The sequence below is a fragment of the Diplotaxodon limnothrissa genome, linkage group LG20 (genome assembly GCF_057381915.1).
Source record: "Diplotaxodon limnothrissa isolate DT_005_m linkage group LG20, D_limnothrissa_male_GT1.1, whole genome shotgun sequence".
In the NCBI taxonomy this organism is placed as follows: domain Eukaryota; kingdom Metazoa; phylum Chordata; class Actinopteri; order Cichliformes; family Cichlidae; genus Diplotaxodon; species Diplotaxodon limnothrissa.
The window spans coordinates 10,496,246-10,517,734 of record NC_140615.1 but is presented as its reverse complement, the minus strand read 5'-3'; the positions used below and the strand labels follow the sequence as shown (position 1 = coordinate 10,517,734).

Here is a 21,489-nt window from a genome sequence, read left to right as displayed (position 1 = left end):
AATAAAACTGTCCAATGGCTGCTTACAAATACCAATTCTCTGGATCACCTTTGCCTCTGTCATTTTTGTCACGGTTGAAGACACCAGGAGCGTCTTTTGGTAAAACGCTTTGTTTAGATCTAAATCTGCGCTCGCTAAAACAAACACTTCTAATAGTTCTGCTTCTAGCATTGATGTCACATGGCGGAGCACACAAAGAACTCTTTCTTCCCCCCCCCCACCCACACTTTCACAATAACATTTAAGAAACCCACAAACGTTTGCTGAATGCCATAGCAGACACAAGCTTCAGACTGCCCTTTTTCTAAAAAAGAAAGAAAGAAAGCACAGAAGAAAAGAAGGTAAAATCGATTTCCTGATATGTATTTGATCAGGGTGATAAGCTTGTACATCTAATACTTTAGCCCAGCTATTTCACTTTGCTAGCAGACGTAACGTGAAGTCTGTTGTACAGAATCAGTGAGAATGCAGGAACAAATATCGCTGCTGGAAATTTAATCTGACGCACACTACTCACACAGCACATATTGGATGCTTATACATGCTTACACAGCCCCGTCTGCCTGCTCTGCTAAGTCAGGTCATGCAGCTACAGTCATTTCTTTCTTCTTTTCATCTTTTCCTTTTATTGACCTCTTTTTCCTCACCTCTTTCTCCCCTCCCCTCCCATCTCTGTCATAGTTCTTAACACAGCAACCCTTGGAGCCACTTTTCCCTTCTTGCTGTTGCACAATCAGCCCCTATACCACCAGTTGGGTCATCACATAATAATCCCTCTATTTCTTTTTCTCTTTCGGGCAGTCAGTGAGTCTGTGATTACATTAGAGTTCCTCTTCTCTGCTCAGGCGAGCTCCAGATACCCACCGCTCCATTCTGCCTTATTAGACATTGTCTGTGCACTTGGGTGATTGGGTAAGGCTTTCCGCCATGCTACAAGTGAATTAGTCAAACCTTTCACAGTGAAATAAACATGAGAAAGATAGTATTGCAGAACAATAATACTGCCTCGTCTTTTTCTTACATTAAGCCATTACTTATTTTTTATGCATGACAAAAGCACAGGGTAGAATGCAAACTGTTAGTCTCAACTCATTGTTCACATATTAGGTTTTTTTAAGCGCCTTCAATTAGACGAAAACTTTTATTAATCGTTATGGAGATGGGTTAACATAGGAGCAAACAGGAACTGATTGAGTTGAACAGCTAATGGACTTGTGCATTAGCAGATCCATATCTGTTACAAGTGAGCAAACTATCTGTTGATAAAGTCTCTTTGATATGAAACATTGGTTTTATTATTGAGCTACACAAACCTGATAAAAATCATTCGCAGGCAGCCAAGAAAGACTTGTTTTGCCCCAAGGAGCTGTCAAGTGAAAACTATGAATATGCCCATAGTTTCTCGAGTTTTCTGTTTGGATGCTTTATTATTTGACTTTTACTGGCTTTACACAGCACACAAGAACAAAATGCACTTGAGACAAAAACAGCATTAAACAAAGCTGTGTGCTTCTGCTTTAAGGAAGGCAAATATTACAAACATTCATTTCAGAATTCGTATGCGGTTTGAGGAATTGCTTGGGAGACGATTTAATTATCACAAAGAAACAATATTATGCTGCAGCCTGTTTGGAGAAAGAGGTTATAATATTCAAATTACTCCTGCCACAGTCAGTGAGGCACTCAAGGAGGTTTTAGATGGTGATAAATGTCTTTGAATATAATCAGCATCGATCCACTCCCAGGTAAGACACACTCACACCAACAAACACAGCAGGTTCAGATTTATTCTCACTTTTTAAACCAAACTTGGCAAGCTGACGGATAAAAATGTTTCTGCTCATGAGGACCTTCATGATATGAACAGACTGCATAATTTGTGGCTGGAAAAACTAAGTAGTAAAGACGTCTCAAATCAATGCAGACAGCAGAAAAACTACATGAGCTTTCTACTTATGGTCAAAGTGAGACTGAGTCCATGAATGCCATGGATCTCAAGTACTTTGCACTTTAACCCCAATTATTTATGTTCTTAATTTAAAGGTGGAAATGTCAGGAAGGAGGAAAAGCAGAAGAGTAGAAATGAAGGTTTAAAAAACAAAGTAGTAAAGAGGAGAGTCAGTGAGGAGCGTACCAACCGTCAAAACACGAGACATCAGCACTGATCTAAATGAGCAAGTGTGTGTGACTGTGAATTATGCAACACAGCCTTACTATGAAATCCTCACACTGAGATACTACGAAGAGACATGTTAGAAGATCCTTTTTAGATCATGTAACTCATCGCTTTATAACAGCCCCGAGGCGGCAGCTCAAGTTTCTTTATCAAGATGTCACTGCAGGGAGCGGCCAATAATGAGCAGAGAACTGGGGAAGAAATGCTGTGATGTTCCAACAACCTGATGACACATGTTGGAAATACAGATATACAGAAAACATTTTAACCACAAAGTTAACAAAAAAATGAAAAATTACTATTTGATTCTTTAACTACTACTGAAAACAAATTTCTTTGAGTTGTTTTTAACTGTATCCCACAGCTGTTATCACCAATCAGAGAGTTCAAGGAAAAGTCAAACAGCCCATGAATATTCCTCCACAGCTGTGATCCCACAGTTTTGATGGATCACAAATATTTAACGAAAAACAGCTCTTATGGAAAATATTAAAAAGTCTGCTTGTTTAAAAAAAAATCAAAGTCAATTCATCTAGATCAGGAGTGTCAAACATAAGGCCCGGGTTCCAGGATTGGCTCAGCAAAAGGCTAAAACCTGGCCCATGGACAGCTTTGGACTTTTTACTGTATTTTCACATTTCTTTCTTTCTTTCTTTTTTTTTTTTTTACAATGGGTCTATGGGAAAAAACAAAACAAACAAAAACATTTTCAGTGAATTAACATTTTTTTATTGACAGGACAGCCTATGGAATGAGCTATTACAACTCTTTCTGTAATTTTAAGCCCAAAGAGTCGTGCTTACATATTTCTTTTACTTCTTTATCTTATAGAAAAACTTTGGGTTACTTAACATAATCCCTGGCTCTTTGATAACAGAGTGAGGTGTTTCACTATGGGAGTCAAACACTGAGCGAAATTTAAAGAAAAAGAACTGATGTGTATGGTTGAAATTGCACTTCTTTTTCTTATATTGAGATATCTCATGGATTTTAATGGTGTAGTTAAACTTCTTTCACTGGTCTAGATCACCTAAGATCAAAGTCGGATCAAAGACGATTTTGGTGTGCATTAAGCAGTACTGGAGATACTGATTGTCTGCCTTCTCTGAATATAATCAGGGAACTTCAAACTTCACTTTCCATGGCAGAAATATATTTAGGAAAATTCAGCAATTCCTCAGTCTAGAAATCATGACCAGGTGACTCAAAATAAATAAACAAATTAAATAAATAAATAGATAAAATGCACAACGTGTGACCTTCATGTGAAAATTTCACAAACATGTTTTTTCTCCCATCTACATCCACCAGTCAAATGAAGCTAACTAACTTGGAGATGCTAAAACTGTTTACATCTTGCTGGATGTCACTTTCAAGGCCCTCGCGTCATGAGTAGATGGATGCTTCGCTCTGCGGAACTGTGCAGTTGAGTAGTAATACATAAGTCTATTGACTGTGGGAAGACCATGTGTTCATCAATTTAAATGGAAAAACATTTTATTCTCTCTAATTAATCATTTTATATTAAAGAAAATTCTGGTCTTATAATCGTCCTGCATTTCTGATGGCAAACAATCACAAATCCAAGTACAGAGCTATCCCTGCCAGGCTTACAGCTGCTGTGGGACATCACGGTAGCAGGGTAACCATAGCAACACACATGACACAGGCTATGTCGCCATAGTAACCGCGGTGCAGCCAGACTATCATCAGCGGGAGGTGCCAGCTATTCATTTTCCACGTCTCCACTTCCACATCACAACAAGGCCTGGCAGCACCGTGATGATGTCACCCGGGAAGCAGGAAGAGGGCGATGTAGAGAAGGGGGGAGACGTGGAAAGAAAGGGAGGAGAAAGAGGGAGGGAAACAACAGCAAGAGAAGAAGAGGGAGAAAGAAAGGGCATAGAGAGGAGGTTTTGGGGGGGAATGGATGGATCTTAGGAACAAAAGAGACGCACACCCTTGTAACCCTACCTGCATGTGTGCAGCCATGTTAATCTCCTTGCTGTGGTTTCGCGCAGCCACGGCTGAACAACGTCAATACCCAGCAGACCTCCCATTTATATGCATCAGCACCAAGCCTCGACATTCATCATACAATAGATACTATACGGACCTCTCAGCCCCAGGCAATAAACACTTTAAACACTGTATCTTGAGCCAAGTCCTTGCAGCTAAGAAAACCTCAGACTCATTTTACTACATTTTTACATAATCCATGTTTGTTTTGGTTATTGCGTGTCTGTCATTTGTTTCTGCGCTGCATTCCCCAGCTGTCAATCAGACGCTGGGGGTAGGACTGAGAAGCCTGTGGATTTCTGCCGAAAAGGTTTAAACTGGAGCTTTTGTTCCGTCTTTGTTCATTCATGGCCCTTGGAGGGCCATCTGCTAATACAAAACATTCAATTTCTCCATTTTCCGAGCCGCTTGTCTAGCTTAGAGTGGCTGCAGTCTGCAGTTGTCAATGGGTGAACGCTGAGGTATACCCTGGACAGATCACCCGTGCATTAAAAGACCAGCAGAGATGGATGACCACACCAAATAAAGATACAAAAATGAAATATATGGGCAGTTTAGTTCACTGATCAAGCAGACGATCGTATGGCACACAGCAGCAGCCCCCTTCTTTTCATTCCTACTTTTAACTACTCCCACTCTGATAAAGGTGAAAAATGCCCCCCAAGAGTAAATACAAATATACATTTTCTTGACTTCTTGTTCTTGATCTCAGTTGCATTTAGGAAAATTTTCCATTGCTACTATTTGGAACGAGACAAATAAATAAACCAGGCCAATATCTTGGTCAATACGAACTTATTGTAGTTTCTTAATATCAGTCTAGCTGTACTGACATTATTCAATAAACAGCATTCATCTTTTTTTTTCAAATCTGTGTCAGCCTTAAATACTGGATTTCAGTATTGAGTGACTAAACTCGAAGAACACGATAACTTTTTTGGGTTTCAAGCTACAGCGACTGGTCTGCTCAGTCATCAAATCCTTACAAAGTGATGAAGTAATCTATTACAGTATTACACACTCCTCAGTTTTAATATTAAGATTCTGTTGTCTGTAATATTATGAATTACATGAAGTATTTGAGTTATTTGAAAATCACCACAATCTGTTTTTATTTATTTTTAAACAGGGGCTTTAAAAATCATTCTGTGAGCCACACAGTGTAATTATTAATAACCTCACTATGACTGGATATCGACTGGACTTCAGCTACGATCATGCTGCAGCACTACCGAACAAGAAATCTAGCGTATCGGGTGTTTTGGTTCTTCTTCCACAGAGGAGCTCATCAGAAACCACAGTCTTTCACTTAGCAAAGGGTGATGCCATTAAATTTTAAGGTACTCTACCCTTTTAAAAATTTAAATGCCTTTATCGATTTGGCTCTGCTCAAGTTAGCCTACCTCCAGCCAGTTTATCTACTGAACACTGAGATCCCAGCAGCAAAACCACAGACAGGCTGAAGCTGCAGCACGGTCTGTGGAGCAGATTGACAGCCATTCAAAGAGGTTTTTATTCCTGCGACGCTGAAAAAATTCTGAAATGTCACAGAGAAATCGGGTTTTGTGTCTAATCCATTTCCTGACAGAAAAAAATTGAACAAACACGCAATGTGAAAAATAATCCAGCCTTTTAGGATGTGGCAACTTTGTAACATTTCCAGGTAAAGTTTATACTGCTCTTACAGCTCCAGACCTTTTGACTTCCTGCCAAGTGAACCGATTTACTCCTGACTGAAAAACCTTGGAAAGAAATTCTGGATTGGTGTAAATCATGCAAACATCCCACTATCTATTTTTGCTTTTGTTCCAGTGAAAGATTAGATCTACACACTGAGGTGAGGATGTGGTACACCGGTTGTCAATATGCTAAACTAAGACAGTTTAGACAGTGGTTGTGAGAGTGGCATCCCGTTGGCCTCGAACAGCTTGTCTGTGCACTTTCACTCATTTTATATTACACTGTTTGTCCCTTCATGTGTTTCCCAGTAACTATGATGGTGTGATAGCGATCATTATGCACAATAGGAAGCTAAAGAGCCTTCAGCAACCTGTACTTTTCCGCATGCAACGTGTCAACACATCTTACACACCAAATGTGTGAAAACGGTCCCGTTAGGTGAAAATAATCAACACTTGGCATTTAATTAGAAGCAAAATCCCAAACTCACAACTCTACCAGATATAGATTCATGCATACACACGCCTTCAGCTTCTTTAGTCATCCTATAACTGTACTCAGACGGCAGAGTCGGTGTTCGGTAGCAGCATAACGCACTGCTGAGCAAATTACCACTGACATCAGGACACATAATTTATGTGTAATTCATGAACTGAGAGCTGCTCGGCATCAGTCTAATGTGACGCACATTTAGACGGCTAACACTCCCAAAAGTAGACTTCTACATAAATTTAAAAAAGGTGGTTGGAAACACTCGCACTTATGGGAAAGTAGAGTGCACAATGAAATCACAGGGGGAAACGTTGGATCTATATAGCCCCTATATGAGACAATCAATAAATCATCACACTAACACTACACAAATACGACCGCAACAGAATGCACACACAGCAAGTAAACCCTGCTTTGTGTGCGTCTGTTGGTGTGAATGTGTTGCATTTCCAGATACAATGGTCCTCCCCAGAGACCAGAGCGAAGCCTCTTCAGCCAACCCCAGTTCGTCCCTACAGGTGAGATAATCTGCACTCCAGTCAGCCTTTAGCAGCTTGAAACCTTTTAATGGGTTCGAGACAGGCAGCATCCCTCCTCCCCTCCATCATCCACCTGCTCTATTCTTTGTCCTGTCTGTGTACAGTGTGCTGTCTGCAGGCTATTTCCTATTCATTCTTCCAGTCTCACCTCCCACCTCATTTCATTTGGCTTTTCCTTTGTATACATACAGATGAGCGCATTAACTATTACATACTGTTCTTCAGTTATAGGGGCCAAATAATAAACCACATGTCATACAGACAAATGTAAGGTGAATTCCTGAACTGTTTCTTAGTATTTAAGCAGGAATTTGGCCACGTTTATATGTAAAAAAACATTCATTCTTTCTGAAAATATCCAAATTTTGGACATAATCTAACCCTTTGGAGTCCAAATTACGTGACCAATTTAAGACGACAAAGCAGCAAGACGCAGCCTCGCTGAGTCTCAGCTTCACTGTGTGTCGAAAGTGCAGACTCCAAACTATGTTCCGGTTTGTAATCCTAACAGTGCAGTTATATGGATTTATTGACAGTCCTACACGACAAAAACAGATTAAATCCAGCAAAATACCCGTGCTTATGTTGTCTGTCTTGTGTATATATCTTACTCCGAATAACACATAAGCTGTTTAGGTGTTTTATGACAAGGATCACATTTAGTGTTATATTTTAGATCCTCTCAGTTGATATTTGGGATTCGGGTATTTGTTTTAGTTTGACATTGCAAAGCACAATTTGGTGCTGCTATCCGAAAGTGTGTGTGGGATTAGGCTTAGGGTTAGCACACATGGCTTAGACTTTAGAGGGTTAGGAAAAAGCAAGGAAAACTAGATTTAAATGAAATAGAACATAAATGATATCAAAGCATGAGAGACAGCACAGCTACATTGGCTTTAAAGGTGTTTCATTTGATACTTTGGGGTTTTCTGCATTTGTTTGAACTTCCAAAGCACAGTTAGCATAGGCCCAGTATCAATATGTGCATATGTAATAAAATAGGTTCTACTGTGACAGTGTTTGAGTAGATGAATAGTGCTGTTCTATGCGAGTGACAGTGATATTTAACCTTCTGATATTTACAGAGTTGTTGTTCTTAATAGTGTGACCATCTGCTGCTCTCAGGGAAACATTCAACTACTTACCTTCTGCTGAAAAATATAATAATAATTATATTTGACATTTTCTAATATTTGAGCTGTAGTTGCTCGTGTCCTTACTGACTATAAACCAGCAGCCTGAGTCAAATACTACCATCAATATTGGTGTTTTTTCACGGATGACGATTTCGCTCGTCTTTGTGGTTCCCGAAGGTTTGATCATTTTGCAAAACTTTTTTTTGTTTTGCTTTTGTAACTTTTGGTAACGTTTGGAAGAGGTACAGAATACATCTGAATGAGGTGATGCAGCGGTCATTTTCTGGTGATGCATTAGCACAGGAAAAAAGGTGTCCTGAAGTCAAAGGTGAGCACTTATCTGATATTTTACAACAGCTTTTAAAGGCACTCAGCCGATCTGAAATGCAGGTCAGAAAACAGCCTTTTCCTGACTCCTTTTTCCCGTTCTTTGTTTCTTCTCTCACTGCTGAGCGGAGAACAGCTGCCAGGCTATCACTATTCTGTCAATCTATTAATTTAAGTTAAATAACCGACTCAAAGTGAAATTTTTGAACAAAACGAGAACTATGAAGACATCATCTAGGATTCTAAAACTATGTAAATGTGCTTTAAGCATTACTGGCCTGTTTGTGGTGTTCTCCTCCAGCTTGAGCCCCCTGTGGGGTTGCTCTCAGTGAACGGGAGCTACAAATTCATCCCCTCCCTGTTTTGTCCTGACATTTATCCACCCTCTCTCCCTCCTTCGTTCTGCCCTCCAGTCCTCTGTTCTTCCCCTTCCCTCTTGAGTGTTTACACTGTTATTGCTCCCCAGTCATCTCCCAGCATCTCAATCCGTGACTCGACCAGCTCTCTGCCCTTCAGTGCGCAGGGGTATCTTCAGACAGACTCATGTTACATCTACTGAGGCATGAAATTACCTCTGCACCCCCTACGGGCCCCTAAAAGATGCTCCACTGTTGAAAAATGCAACACAAATATTGGCACTAAAGAAGGGGTGGAGATGAACACAATGCTAATCATCGGTTTATAAAAGCGTCAAAGCGAGGAGAAGTCATGTTAGCTCTGATCTCCCCCCGAGCGAGTGAGATACTGTCAAAAAAGTTAATCTGAAATTGATTGGATGATGGTGGGGGATGATGACAGGCCGTGCAGTTATAAAGCGTTTGGCTGTTAAACAATGGGAGATTTTTCAAACATTTCAAAGCACGTGCTTGTTCCTGGTTATGATAACTAATGCTTTTAAGAGACCTACAGTCACATTATTCTCCACCATGAGTAACACCTTGTAATCCAGTGTAATCTGCATGCTGAAACACACTGTTTTACACAGAAGTTGCTTTAATAATAATAATAATAATAATAATAATAATGATTCTTGATAGTTGAGCAAAAACCCTATCTGCATTATGTAATTAGCGAAGTCCTTTAGCACTACTATAATTCTGTCAGTAACTTTAAACAAAACAGTGTAAGTGTTCATCCCTCAGTCAGTATGGAGCGCCCAGCTGTGGATGTCTGTGTGATATACAGGGAGAAGCGGAGATTCAGGCCATTACTCTTTGTTCGCCCTTGTACTGCTCTCTCGTTCTTTCTGTGTGTGTGTGTGTGTGTGTGTGTGTGTGTGTGTGTGTGTGTGTGTGTGTGCCTATAAGGGCTTTGAGTTCCCAGAGAACATTCAGCTCTCCTATTTTTCTATATTCTAGTACACGTATATGTGTGTGTGTATGTGAATGAGTACAAATGTATCACTCTCTTTCTCTGTGTATGTGTGTTTGTGTGTATTTGTGCATGTGACTTCTGTCTGTCCCACTGGTACCGCTGAAGTTCCCATCGACCTAGAAACCCTTCTGGCAAAATTCCCCCTCCTATCTTTCCTCGTCTCCTCTTCCTTTCTCTTTTTATCCATTTTTTATGCCTTCTTCCCACCAATAGCTGTGACGGCCAGAGGCGTTGTGTTTTCTGAGTATCCACCAGCCCGATGTTAATTTCATCCAACCCGATTCTTATACACATCAACACCTTGATGATATTTCTTAACATGTAGCACAAAAGGTCTTTACACCCTCACAGAGCACATTTTTGTCCAGTACAGTATAGTTACCGTTATAAAAATTATGCAATACTGCCGTACATAAGCACCACCTGCCATAATGGAAAGTGCAAGGCGAAGTCGGAATGGTGGAAGATTATTTCATATACGGGTTTGACGCCACCTGAACCCATGTGCCTGGACTGCAGTGATTTTGTTTTTTATATGTTTTTTTTAATATGTTTTATTTTGTCTCCCCTGTCCCACTTTTCCTCTCTTCTTCTCTCACGATATCACTCGCTTTTGTTCGCATTTTTAAACAGCAGTCTTATCTGCCATTCACAATCTAAATCCATTCCCTCTTTTGTTCCCTTTATCTCTTTCCATTCCTCATTCTCTCACCTGTCACTCCTCTGAACTTTGATTCTCTTCCTCTCTCTTCCCTTTTACTTTCAGTCTCTCCGCTTCTCTTTATGTCGCTCTAGTCTTGTGTTATGCTCTAACTCAGTTACGCCGTGCAGCATCCTGACACACTGTAAACAGGTTTCCTCACTCACAGAAAGACTGTCATCGCCTATCATTTTACTCTTTTTTTGAAAGTGTTCACCAAAACTTTTCTTCATCTCATTGTCTTCCTTAAGTCACATACACATACTCGTTTTCATATCTTAGTGAGGACATCTCATTGACATAATGCTTTCCCTAGCCGCTTAGCCGTGTGGGACTAATAAAGGTTATCTTATCTTATCTTATCTTATCTTATCTTACCCTAACCCTGACCATCAAAAATGAATGCCTAACCCTGACCCTTAGCCTAACCATAACCATAACCTAATTGTAAACCTGACACTAAAACCACATTTTGAGCCTCAAAAATCCCTTCAAGCTAATGGGGACAGGAACTTTGTCTCCATAAGTGACTGTTGGTCCCCATAAATATAGCAGTATGCCAATTTTCTGTCCTCACGAAGATGTCTAAACATGTACACACACACATATACACACACTACCCTGTTTCAGGTGTGAAGTGGGGTTATGTGACTGATTTTTCTCTAAGCCTATCTTCACCTTAATCAATCACTCTGACCCAGATAAGTTCAAATGTGGACCACTTTGATGCTCTGACCCATTTAACAACACTTGTGTCCCTGAAGACAACACACAGCTTTCACTGTTGGCCTGACATGGAGTGTCGTGACTTGTTTGGTATGGAAAAGTAAATAAATACATTTTAAAAAATGACTAACATGTGTTATTAATATAGTGCTGCTGGGTGCTTCACTGTTTCCACAAGTGTTTCAGGTTATCTTCAGACAAAACACTAAAATTTGAGATATTAAGCCCGTATTGACACAAATACATCCCCAGTAACACGTCGACTCACATACAGGCACAAAAGCTCACTCCAAAGTCTCTGGCTACCCCTGCCCCACATCCCTCAACTTGCTGCAAACAATAGGCAGCACTTCCTGAAAGACAGGAATAACAGGGAACAGTTTCCTTCAGCAGTAAGTGGGGAATTAGAGAGAGTGAGTGGAGAGGGGCATTTAAAAGTAACAAAAAGGAAACAGCCCTGCAGGACTGAAACATACAGGCTGTGATTAGAAGTACTTACCACTCTGCTTCTCCTTCATTAAGCCAGACAGAAAACATATCAACTATATAAATGTGTAGGTCCCCATATACACAGAAGTCCCCTTACCATCATCAACTAGGTTCTGAACCCTCATATGCACATATGCAGACACACACACACACACACACTCTCACAGAAAGGGAGTATGATCCCTGCTGAATGACCTTCAAGGGAAACATGGGATTTAAACCCATGCAGAGAGGTAATGGTGTGTGTGGGTAAATCTGAGGAAGAAACAATTACAGAAAGAAAGAGAGAGAGAAATGCACAATGAATAAAAACAAGCACCAGAAAGAGAAATGACATGCCACATTTCTCTCTTCACCCTCCAGTCACTGAGGATTTTTTTTCCAATTAAGGCTGTTATCTCCTCCACTGCCAGCCCTCCTTACAAGACCCCACCCACACGGTATATTCCCCCTCCTCATCATCTCCCTTTTCCTCTTTCTGTCAGTATTTTTTGCCCTAATTTCTTCTTCTTTATCCTCCTTTCCATAATTTCTTTGTTTTATGTCTTCTTCTTTTCTTCCAATATACAGGTTCAGCCAACCAACCAACAAACGAACTATGCTGTTTGTATCCCCCAGTTTCACCTCCCTTCCGCCTGTCTACCTCTTCATCTTTCACCTTCAGCTCTATGTTGCTCCTTTGTGTTTAAGCAGCTTGGGGCAGAGTGGCCATGGCTGGAAAGGGAGCTTCTGTGTTCTTTTGGTCAGCTTGTATTGCACTCTGTAAACAAAGACAGCTCTGGATTGGTGCTAGGAGCACAGCAGCACTGCAACATGGATACATTCCTTATCAAAAAAAGAGCCAATAAAGAACTGAGTATTATCCAGGGTGGCAAAACTTTAGATTTATGCCTTCGCCTAAACCAACAGACAGATATGCTGTTAATGCAAAATACTTCCAGGCAGTATCAGAAGTTGATCTGCTGATATCTGCATTACAAGGTCAGTGTCCTTTTATTTCTTCTCATCCGTCTCACCTTTGCCCTTCACTAAGCGAAACAGAAACTCACTAAAATTCAGTAAATTGGTGTTATTATAATGGTAGTACCTATTTACAGTGAATACAGTGGCTCACTGAACGACAACATCCAGACAGCATAAATGGTATTAACCAGAAACAAGAGCTGCTTGTTCTGTTGATTGTTACAAAGAAGACGTAAATAAAGTGTGAAGGAAAGTAAAATGAAAGAAGGTCTCTGGTTGAATGACAGGCTGGCTTGTATTCAAAAGACAGAGTCTCTTGCAACCTCAGCTTTATTGTCTTTCTAACCATGATTTTTTTTCTTTCTTACATTCCTTCAATCAATCCTTCCCTAACATCCGATAACTCTAACCCACTCCTCCCTTCATCACATCTGACCTTGCCTCTGTCAAAGGTCAAGCAGCTGGAATGGATCGATGGGTTTTGGAGAGGGAAGGGAAGATTGCAGCAGCAGAGGAGGGGAGGAAACAAGACAAAAAAGGCGAGGTATGAGTGAGCGAGGGAATGAGGGCTTTGGTATGAAGGAGGGAGAGGGGGCGGACTGGCTTGAGTAGGAGGAGCAGGAGGAGCTGGACAGAGGAGAAATTTTAAGGGAGAGAGGAGAGAGATGGAAAAAGAAATCCCTGCATCAGCATTCCTCTGCGTCTCTATGGGAGCAGCAGGAGAGGAGGAAGGGAGGGAGGCAGGAAGAATAGAAGGTGATAACAAATGGGGAGATGCAGGAGGAGAGCAGAGGTGCAATGGAGGAGGGGAAGGGAGAGCCGGGCTGTGAGAGAGGGATGAGGGTAAAGGAAAACAAGGGTGGAGAAAATGAATGAGAGAAAACATTGCCCTTCTGCTTGTTTGACTAAATTAATTGTGTTTTACGCGTGTTTGTCTAACAGTGCGTATACATCTGTAGAAGAGAGGCAACTGATTTAATATAATATCAACCAATATTATCTATTTTCCGATCTATTAGTATTGATATTTATAACAGCTGATAATTAACTATCAGCCATTCCTACATTTACAATGGATGCATCCGCATATTAGCTTTAGCTCCAGTTTTTACACTGGGCGCCCTTCTGGACCCGACCCTTCAAAGGATTTTTTTAATTCGGTTTACTTCATGTTTATTTATATGCAACCAAATCATAACAACAGTTGTCTCAAGGCACTTTATACTGTGAGTTTTCATTTCAGTCTTGATTTTTACACCAGAGAGCACTCTGCAAACTTCCCTATTGGGAACGCCGCAAACACAACAATCATCTGAGCTGAGTAGATTTGGGCACAACATAATAAATAAATAATAATAATAATAAACTATGCGTAACAGATTTGGGGGAAATCTGTTTATGTTTTTGTTTTATCTGGATTAAAAAAAAATCGGCTCATGTAATATCAGAGTTTTAAATCAGAAACTATTGGTATCAGTATCAGTCTTCAAACTCCTACATCGGTCAGACTCTAGCAACTATTAAAATTCTTACTTAACTTTTACATGAACCATTTTCTAAAAATACATAAGATAGGAGACAAATTCACGAAAAATCAACTGAACGATTTAATTTCTCCACAAAAATGCACAGTTTGAATCAAGACAAGGCTTTTCGGTATGTAATTATGAAAGTGATGGAAATATTATGATGTGGCCTTTTCAACCCAAATTGACATTTGGAGGTTTGGACCAAAGGGTTTGAGAAATTTGTCACTCTTTATAAATAAAATAAATTATAATCTGGAATTCTTCAGTGTGGGATTAATGAAGTCTATTTCTATGCATAAATGACATTGCTTCCTATATCAAAATTGACATAGTTTTCTAAAATATGGCAGATCTTGACCTTCAAGTTACCAAATGGAGAAGGCTAACATAATAACACTAGTGCACCATCCAAACCTGCTGTGATTAAGTATTAAGTATGTCATAAAAGAGGCATCATTTGCGGTCAGTGAAACTAATATGTTACAAACATATAAGTAAAATACTGCAACTAATAATGTGAATGTACCTAAGGCTAACACACAACTGCCAAAGACTAGCATATAAGAGAAGATTTGGCAATGATAATATAAAGCACACATGCAACAGCGATGCTTGTTTCTATCATTGTTTTTCGCTCTGCAACTGGCAAACTAAAAAATGATAGCAGCCTATAAGCATATTGACAACGATTGCTAAAAATGTGTTTTTATTATATTAATATAATACAAAAACATGCGCATACAGAAACCTACCTATAAGTCCAACCTCTAATGTATAGTTTTTACCATTTATAGCAACACATGATACATATAAAGCAAAAACTAAAAAAGAATATTGACAATTCAAACGAGATGTAACAATCAAATTACATGTTTGTCTGCTTCTAATTGACATTATTTCTGTTTATGTAGCTAAATCATTAAAACTGTTACTCTACAGAAACTAATCCTCCTGTTTCCAGTTTGGTATTGATGGCCTGCAGCAGCAGCAGCAGCAGCAGCACAGTAAAGGTCTAGCCAGTGCACCGCACAGCTCTTCTTTTTAAAGAATATCGATATCAGTGCAGACCGTGGGCTGCAGTCACCACACAATCAATAATTCACAAACTTAATTTACAGCTGTGAAATACCAAGGCCTTTACTGACTGCATGCACTCCTGTCTGTGTGCTTAAATCCCTTTCTGTCCAGTGTGTTTATCTTCACCGTATAATTTTTTTGTGCATATCTGTGTATATTTTATCACTCTCTGAAAGGCGGCCGCTCTTATCACTCTCTTTTCTGTGATGTACTTGAATTCTTGTGTTTGTACTGTGCAGTCGAAGGTGAAACACAGATGAGTGAGACATTCCTTTGTGGATGAACATGCACACAAACACAGCTCTCTGAATCACATCAGCTATGTGAAGAACTCCCTTCACTGAAGGGTTAGCATGACTCTGCACAGCAGTCCCAAAACAAGGCTTATGAAACCATGTTAGTTCATAGCACATCAGGCATCCAGTCAGTCAACAGCCTGCTGTGCTAGGTGAGAAATAACCATGGTACTTTCCACTTGGTGAGACTTTGTAGCTCTGCTTTAGTGTATGATTGGTGACATAATACAATAGCCAATGGGCTATTTTGCTTTAGATGGATGAAAGCTTTCTTCCAAATACCAGGAACTATCAGGATCTTTTAATTGTAAAAAGTAAAACATTAAAGCCTGTGCTTAAAAAATGACAGTATAAATAACAATTATAACTCCAGGGGAAGAAATTTCATAACAACAAGATTAGCATCCGGTTGTATCCATTTCTAATGGCCAACAATTAAGCTTTGTGGAAAACTGACATTTTGATAACTGAAAACAAAGGGTTGTGAATTTTTTCATTATGACTCATTACATTATTCAGATGACTCGAGAGCTGCTGTGTTTTGAAGGAAAAGCATTCAAAATGTACAGTAAAGAAAAACACGAACTGCAATATGAGATTTCAAACAAAATCTCATATTTGCAGGATATTAAACAAACCAATAATACTTTTACCAATTAAAACTGCTACAATATAAAAATCTATTCCACAGACTCATGCAAAGGAAGCTCAGTCTTTAAATCAAACCATTGGTGAGGGCTGGAAATATAAATCAAATCATTGAGATATTAGGGTGTTGCATCTCCATCACTGTGGATGTTAGGGATGGGGATGGCAAGCAAGCTATTTGAAATTCACTGAGAACTGTTCATCTATTTTTAAACACCCCCCACTTGTGGAAGCCTCACCTGGCAGAGTTGCACTGAACCTTTTTTTTTTTTTAATTTTTTTTTTTTAGAGAAGGTCAACTAAGATTTTTTGACATCTGTACAGTGGCATGAAATCTCACAGTGCTACACATATTTCAGTTTAATAGTAGTATTTAATGGTAGTTCAACAGAGGCTGGTAAATAGTGCAATATTGCAAACTTGTAGTAGTAGTACAAGATACCTCCAGGAGCTGAGAAAAAACAAGGGGAAATGTATATAATAGACAAGAAGCAGCTATTCAGAATGTACGTATGTGTATATCATCTGTAGTGGATGCACCACTACACTTCATCTGAAAGACAGCCAGGTGAAGGGTGATGAAACCCAGCCATCTTCCTTCAATCCACAAACAGCAAACGCCCAATTGTACCAAAGGAACACACAGTCCAGCCAGACCAGAGCAGACAGACCCAGATCCCCTGCCAGGAACCCAGCCATCCATCCCAACCCGAGCCACATCAGGGACCTGGTCCTGAGCCAAGGCTGTGACCATCAGACCATTAGACATTGGCAAAAGAGACAATAAGCAGAAAGAGGGAGGAATTGGATGCAGAACTGTAGCCTCATTTTCTGCTTTTCACTCACATTACGCTTCTCTCAGACCAAATCTATGTGCAAATACACTTACTCGTATTTTTTCCCATTAAAAAAAAAGGGCAGCAACATCAACTCTGTTATGTTTATTTTCACTTCACCGAGTCCTGACATCAGTTTCTATTCTTCCTTTTCATTACAGTTTTTATTGGCTACACTTAGTATAACAAAAAAGTCCCTAGAGTTGCAGCCGAGTGGCAGAAAGGAAGTGAACACCAGAAAAGAACAGACTCTCTGGAGGCTTCAAGACAAACTGAGCACAGTAAACAGTTTTCTTCAAAGGTCCCAAATCCACGACAGGCTAAATAGGGATCTGCCTGAACCTCAGTGTTTAAATGAAATTTCTAGTCAAGTCTGAACCTAAACAAACACACATCTTAACTTGTAGTCTTGTAATCTACTTCAACTGGCAAACCTTTTTTAAATGGTTTCTCAGTACATGGCTTCTGCAGCTTGGCCTCTCCTGACTCAGATGCAAAGTTTTGATCCTACCTTGTCAATTTCCTGCTGCAGGACCTGTTTAGCGACCTCCAGATCCTGCAGGCGGACCCTCAGCTCCTCATTCTCCTGCTCAAGACGACTCCTCTTCTTCTCCACACTGTCCAGCTGGCTGTGGAGACGGATGGACACGTCCTTTGCCACCTGTGAGGGGAAGATGGAGGGGTAGAGGTTGGGAAGTTTAGCTCAGTGCGTCAGTCGTCACAATGATACCTAAATATCATACATGAAAGTCCGTTTGCCTCAGAATTTCTTTTACACGATCAGGTATTTGGGCACACAGACACATATTAGGACCCTGCAAGTTGTTCGCTTTATCAGATATTATAACAACATTATGCTGCCTAGCTAAAATGCTAAAATGATCCATTCATAGACTCCTTCAAGACCTTATCGTCTTCATCGGATCGTTTCAGTTTAATGACAATATCCACATAACATGAATAATGTGTTGTTCAAGTTATTAGGGCATGATCCATGATCCTAGGAAACACCTAACAAGGAACTAAAGTTACAGACATAATCATACTGTGGTGTGTACTTAAAATATTCTCAGCTGTAGCAAACCTAAGTCATATCCATTTAATTCAGACATCTAGGGTAAGAGTAGTTTCAAGCAATGTGTGTGTAAATGCATATTTTTCTCCAAAAGGAACCCCAGAGTGTTGTTATCTCGGATTGTAAGTTCACCAAGGTTGAGGGAGGTTACTTATTATGTTATTAATCTCTGTTCAGGTAAAATAGAACATCTGGGCTATGCAAATATCAGAAATGTTATTAAAATAGTGCTGGAGGAAAAAAAGAACTAGTTAAATACTTGTTATTTGGGCTGAGACTTAAGAGTGTATTATACATCAGGAGGAAGTTTATACAGGCACTACTTGGGGACAATGATGAGGGGACTTTTTTTTTTTCAATAATAATACCAGAAAAGATAATTAATAGCAGCCTAGCAGGGACTGATCTTTTATACATAAAATGATCTCATGAAAGTCTGATTGTGCCCCCCTCCCCGGACTGCCTCCCCCACCACCAAAGCCCTGAGGGCAGTTATTCATTAAAAGTTTCTAATGTCAGAGAGTGACACCAAAGTCGACACCAGCAGCTGGGGGAAAAAAAAAAATTAAAATCCCATGTGACAACTGCATTGCGGTTTTAGTAAAGCTATCATGCTGTTACAGTATTAAAAATCAGAACAACTTCTAAAATGAGGCGAGTTAAATAAATTTGTCTAGTTTGCGAACTTGCATGGCATGAAGCTGAATTAAGCAGCATTTTGCTGTCTGAAAAACAAAGAGTGCCCTGATCTGCAACACCGATGCAAAACTGGTTCTTCAATGTGTTTTGGGGAAACAATACACAAAATTACACACCGACATCATCCCGAAACACTGTATTCAGTATTCACGTCATAGTCTTTACACAGCCAGTTAAGAGTTTGCATAGGGGCCCAGTGATATATCAGCTGATGATTGGTATTTGATAAATATCGAAAGGTCTGAAAATAAAGTGTGAAATATACTGATGTCAACGGCTGTTTTTCTGTTGTCCCATATTCATTCACATTCATGTGTTGTGGTTTGTTTGTTGTATCAGGATAGAAAGGGGAATAAACTGACAGCAAAAATCAAATATACAACCCCAAAATTATCAGTGTCAGCAGTAACACACAAACACTCGAATCAAGACTTTTTAGCATTTTTTTCATAAAAAAATGTCTGCACAAAGTATGATATCGCACAAAACACTGTGAAGAATTGCAAAAAATAAAAGGTAGTCAAATCCCAATTATGGCTTTCAGTATAGAGGTTTGTCAATTATCTAGCAGTGAAAATGACCAGAGGCTAATGAGCCGAAGCCCCGACTAAAGAGCAAAAACTATTCCACTGGATAGATCGCTGTATCGCATTTAATCAGTCATCGCTGGTTATTAAAGAAGACAAACACAGAAAAAATGAGCTTGTGCAGAGAAAAGGGGTCATTTGTTTTAATAAATATCAATTTCACCTTCAAACTGATTGCTTTTTGCTCAATTCAAACTAAATATGAGGGCTTTTATTTTAAGAGGCTGCATTACATTTGATCAAATTAAACTTTAATGGTTCCCATTGGGAACTAAGTAAAAGACTTCATCTAGTGTTTCGGGGGGAAATCTGTTCAATCATCACTCAGTAGTTCAAAAATGCACTTAAACCCCATTAACCTCCATACTGATTTAATCTAGTGGGATGAGGGTTTTTGTCTCCAATGGTTTAACAGTTTATACTGACCACTTTTCATTTTAGCAGTTAACTGGTGCAGGCTTCAATGATTTGTTATCAATGAACTCGTTGTATTTAATATTTAGCTGTGAGACAGGCAGGTGTGAGTTTTAAAAAATAGAGGTGTTTTTTTGTTTGTAGTGTAAATAGTGCATATCTGAATAGAAGCTGCAGCACCAGTGGAACCACTATTAGTCAGAGTGGATTTATGTGGTTTCAACAATACTCCTGTTAGAGTTTATAAATGCATGTAACGGACTGTCTGCTTGTGCACTTTGTAAATGTGTGTGTGTGTGTGTGTATCAGGTGTCTGTTTGAGCATCACTGGTACAGTGCGTCTCGCTGCTTGTTTGAAACGACTCTCTTGAACACAGTTTGTAATTGTACGTCTGAATGTGTTTTTTTTACGTCTGTGTCTTTGTGGATGAGTTTGAATTGGTGCCAGGATGCACAATGCCCCTCTGTACCCTCACTCTATCCAAATGCTCTCGCAGCTCCACCATGCTCCAATTCATGCTCAAATGTGTGTGTGTGTGTAGTTTCTAATAGTTCCAGTGGTATTCAACTCATTTTAAGTCTTTATTTTAAGTTTTTTTCTGAACTTTATTCAGGCATCTCTCATCTTATTATTATATGAAGAGACTTTATTTTAGACAAAAGTTATTAACATGAAAATATTATTTTGTTGCTGTCTGTCTATCTGTTCATTTTCAGTCACCTCACATGTTGGGCTGGTTAAAAAAATATACCAATATAAGCTAACCAGTTAGCTATTGAACATTTAGTAAACTGTAATGTACTGTACAGCTGGATCCAGGAATATTTGTACACTGACACAGTTTTTCTAGTTTTGCTTCTATACATCATCATTATGAATGCTGCAACAGTCAATCAGGATGTGACTGAAATGCAAACTCTTTAATTCAAGGGAGTTAACAAAAGTATTGCGTACGTCTATATTTCTATATAACATGTCCTTGTATTTGTACACCCATACCGTGGTAAGCAACTTTTGACCGTTAGACTTAGAGTTGATTAGTTGATTAGTTAGAGTAGGGGTGTCAAACATAAGGCCTGGGACCAGAATTGCCCTTTCTTTGGAAAATGTGAAGGAGGGCAAAAATCTTGGACTTTTAACTTTATTTTCAGACGTTTTACAACTTTTCCTACCCATGCAAACCTCTCCCATGGCCCTTCATACTTCGTCAATGTAATTAAGTAATAGACAAACATTAAATGTGTTTTGTCTATCACAGAAATCTCTGTTTTGTAAAATTAGCCCACAGTAAAAAAAAAAAAAAGAAAGAAAAAAAAGAAAGAAAAAAAAAATACTTAAAGGACAGTCTGAGGCATGAGCTACCAGAACTTGATATCCCTAAGCTAGAGCAAAAACAATATATAAAAAACACAAAGCCCAAAAGTTTTTCACTATGCACACACACAGATTTATGGCTTATCCATCTCCCCCTTCCTTTGTTCCTCCTCCCACCCTCACTTCTATATTGTCCCCTTCATTAACACTCCTTCGTCAGCCTTTTGACTCCCAGTAAATGCTGCACTGTTCTTCTATGTTAAAGGGAAACGTGAAGGAATTTAATACCATTGAAGCTGTGGTTTTTACCCAGCAACAGAGCCATAGGATGTAATTAGAATTCAGTCAGGGTGTCAGCTGACTGAGAAGATGTGTGTCTGCGCGCGTGTGTG

General features: G+C 39.5%; 1 protein-coding gene across 1 annotated transcript in view; it reads right to left on the bottom strand.

Annotated features, from left to right (window-relative positions):
- Positions 1-21,489, bottom strand: part of mtcl2 (microtubule crosslinking factor 2) — an 83,487-nt gene that overhangs the window by 47,326 nt on the left and 14,672 nt on the right. The window contains exon 4 of the mRNA XM_085344279.1: positions 17,519-17,668. Within this exon, the coding sequence (XP_085200405.1) occupies positions 17,519-17,668 (150 nt within the window). The remainder of the gene's footprint in view (positions 1-17,518; positions 17,669-21,489) is intronic.